Consider the following 3,168-nt stretch of genomic DNA (forward strand, 5'->3'; position numbering starts at 1 on the left):
AGCACTCTGGGAGGCCGAGGTAGGTGGAATGCTTGAGCTCATAGTTTGAGACCAAACTGAGCAAAAGTGGGACCCCACCTCTACTAAGAATAGAAAAAACTGAGGCAAGAGGATTGCTTGCGTTCAAAAGTTGGAGGTTGCTATGCGCTGTGATGCCACAGCACTCTATCCAGGGTGACAGCTTGAGACTCTGTCTCAAAAAAAATTTTTTTTCTTATTATATCTACCTTTACCTCCTTATCCCTCATACATTTAAAATCATTAACTGTGGGTGGCGCCTGTGGCTCAAAGGAGTAGGGCACCAGCCCCATATGCTGGAGGTGGTGGGTTCAAACCCAGCCCTGGCCAAAAACTGCAAAAGAAAAAAAAAAAGAAAGAAAGAAATCACTAACCGTAAGTCCAGGTTTATAGGTGCAGTTAAGTCAGAAACTGATTCTGACATTATTTTTTGCCTTATAATGGATTATTAGCAGGTAGTAGCTTGAATTACAGTTGTGTAGATCAAACAGTTAGCTTTAACCATGCACAAAACAAAACAGTTCATAATCTACTCAGTTTTGCCTAATCTTAAAAAAAATCTTAACTGGGATAGGTATGGTGGCTCATACCTATAATCTTGGCACTCTTGCCACTTTCCTTGGCACAAGGAAAGAGGACTGCTTGAGATCAGGAGTTTGAGACCAGCCTGAGCAAGAGTGAGACCCTGCCTCTATCAAAAATAGAAAAACTAGCCAGGTGTTATGGCAGGTGCCTGTAGTCCCAACTACTTGGGAGGCTAAGGCAAAAGAATCACTCAAGCCCAAGAGTTCAAATTTGCTATGAGCTATGATCATGCCATGGCACCCCACTCACGGTGACAGAGTGAGACTCTGTCTCAAACAAACAAACAAACTTTAAAAAAAAAAAAGGAAAAAAACTTAAAAAAAAAAGCAAAAAAACTTAAGCAAAAAAAATTAACTGTAATAAATTAGCAATGCCTAAATATCCTAATTAATATAAGTAAGTTGTATTCTATTTTGACAGACAGCAGAATGCTGGCAACAGTGTGGTATAGGGCATGATATTTTACTTTGCTGTACCTCCATTTCCTCATATGTAATCATCTCCCATCCATTATTAGCAGTATTATTTAGAGCAAAGGGGAAAGAAAAAAAGTCAAATGAGTGGCACAACTAAACAACAGGTGTTAAATCATTATATCTAACTTATAGTTTCCTAATCCTTTTTTTTTTTCTAATCTGACTTTTGAAAAAAGCTTGGGCTTTCTAGGTATAGAAATGTATATAGTAATTTGGGGGCAAAAGCCTGTAGCAATCTGGGGGCTGTGAGAAAACTATTACTATTGATAATAGAGAGGTGGTATAGCAGAGTGGTTTAGAGCCTTTGGAGCTAGACTCCCTGGATTTGAGTACTACATCTACTAATCATTTGCTCTGAAACCTTGGGAGGTTATTTAACTTCTGTGTGCTAACTCACTCATGCGCAAGATGAGATGACAATAACAACTCTCTTACAGTGTTGTTTGTAAGGATTAACAATGCCTGCTATCAATATTTCTTCTTCTCTATTATGCCACTATCACTACAACCCTATAACCAGCTAACCTTTATTGAGTACTTAGTATGTGCCAAGCACCATTTTAAGTACATTACATATTTTATTGAATTTTCTCAACAACCCAAAGTACATATTAATATCATCCAAACTTACTGAGAAGGAAATAGGCACAGAGATGTATGTTGCCTGTCCAGAGGTACACAATGAGTAATATATATACTAAAGACAAGACCTCCCCCTTCTATAAATCCCTTTCCCAAGGGGATGGTGGATGTTTGTTATTTTCAGATTTTTCTGCTCCCAGATTTGCAGGATAGGGATAAATAGGATCAGGGCACTGAAAATGACAGTAAGACTGCTACTCTACTTGCCTATACTGTACACACAAAAGAAGATGTATTTCCCTAAGTATTTATACTTACATTTCCTTCCTAATTATAAAAATACATATTCACATTGTAAAATGCAGAAAATCATTCTGTGATTTTTAAAGGAAGCATGGTATAAAAGTTGGTTTGTATAAACTTCTACTTTAAAAAAAACCTTAAATTTTATAAGATTTTTAAAAGAAAGTGTATCATTTCCCCTGTGAACATGTAAGAAAAAACAACAATTTTAAAACTATGAGTTTCTTAACTATAAAAAGGTAGAATGGGATTTTGGACATTTGGACTGTTACAGAAATTCTAGAAAACTAAAAAGGAATAATTATCCTATTTTGATGTTTCTATACTCATAATCCAATTGTTGAAATCTGCTACTATCTATTGGAAACCCTGTTGTTGGCAGAGGGTCCTTGTTAAGTGCTCTATGAACTATGTTAGATAAGCGTGGCTAATAATATCATTATAACGGATGTGAGATTACCCTTTCTGTCCTATCGGCACAAAATAATCGAGTGTGATGTCTCTTCTGAACTACAATATAGGTTATTCCGGGTTGATAGTCTTTCTCCAAACTGATGCAGGCTTCTCGAATTGCCAGTAATTCATAATATAATACCTAGAGAAGATAAAATGGAAAGGCTCAATATAGTCAATTGTTCACTTTTATATATTTCAAAGTAAGATAATGATTTAGTGCCAGAATTTCTTGATCTCATCCCTCTATAGTTAAATATATTATGCTTCTCTATTCTACTTTAACTATTATCAGGGCATGGTCTTAGTAATCGAGGCCTACACATCTATAATGAACAGTTACAAAGAAAAAATCTAGGCTGAGATACAGAACATCTGAGTAATATAATTAACAAACTTGACTTAATAGATATGTCTGAAACTTGAAACCCTCAAACCAGAAAACAATAATTCTTTTAAAAAACCCAAAGAGGCTAGCTGTGGCAGCTCATGCCTATAATCATAACACTTTGAGAGGCCAAGGCAAGAGGACTGCTTGAGCCAGGAATTTGAGATCAACCTGGGCAAAAGAGCAACACTGCATCTCTATAAAAAAAAATTGGCCAGGCGTTGTGGCATGTGCCTATAGTCATAGTTACTTGGAGGCTAAGGCAGGACGATTGCCTGAGCCCAGGAATTCAAGGCTATAGTGAGTTATGATCATACCACGGCATTCCATCCTGGGCAGCAGAGTGAGACTCTGTCTCTAATT

General features: G+C 36.7%; 1 protein-coding gene across 4 annotated transcripts in view; it reads right to left on the reverse strand.

Annotated features, from left to right (window-relative positions):
- LOC100951974 (protein argonaute-3) overlaps positions 1 to 3,168 on the reverse strand; it is a 132,271-nt gene that overhangs the window by 12,606 nt on the left and 116,497 nt on the right. For all 4 annotated transcript variants that reach the window (XM_003788177.1, XM_023512144.1, XM_023512146.1 and 1 more), the window contains one exon: positions 2,425 to 2,559. In XM_003788177.1, coding sequence (XP_003788225.1) covers positions 2,425 to 2,559 — 135 coding nt within the window. The remainder of the gene's footprint in view (positions 1 to 2,424; positions 2,560 to 3,168) is intronic.

Source organism: Otolemur garnettii, unplaced genomic scaffold (genome assembly GCF_000181295.1).
Source record: "Otolemur garnettii isolate 467f Iridium unplaced genomic scaffold, OtoGar3 scaffold00025, whole genome shotgun sequence".
NCBI lineage: Eukaryota > Metazoa > Chordata > Mammalia > Primates > Galagidae > Otolemur > Otolemur garnettii.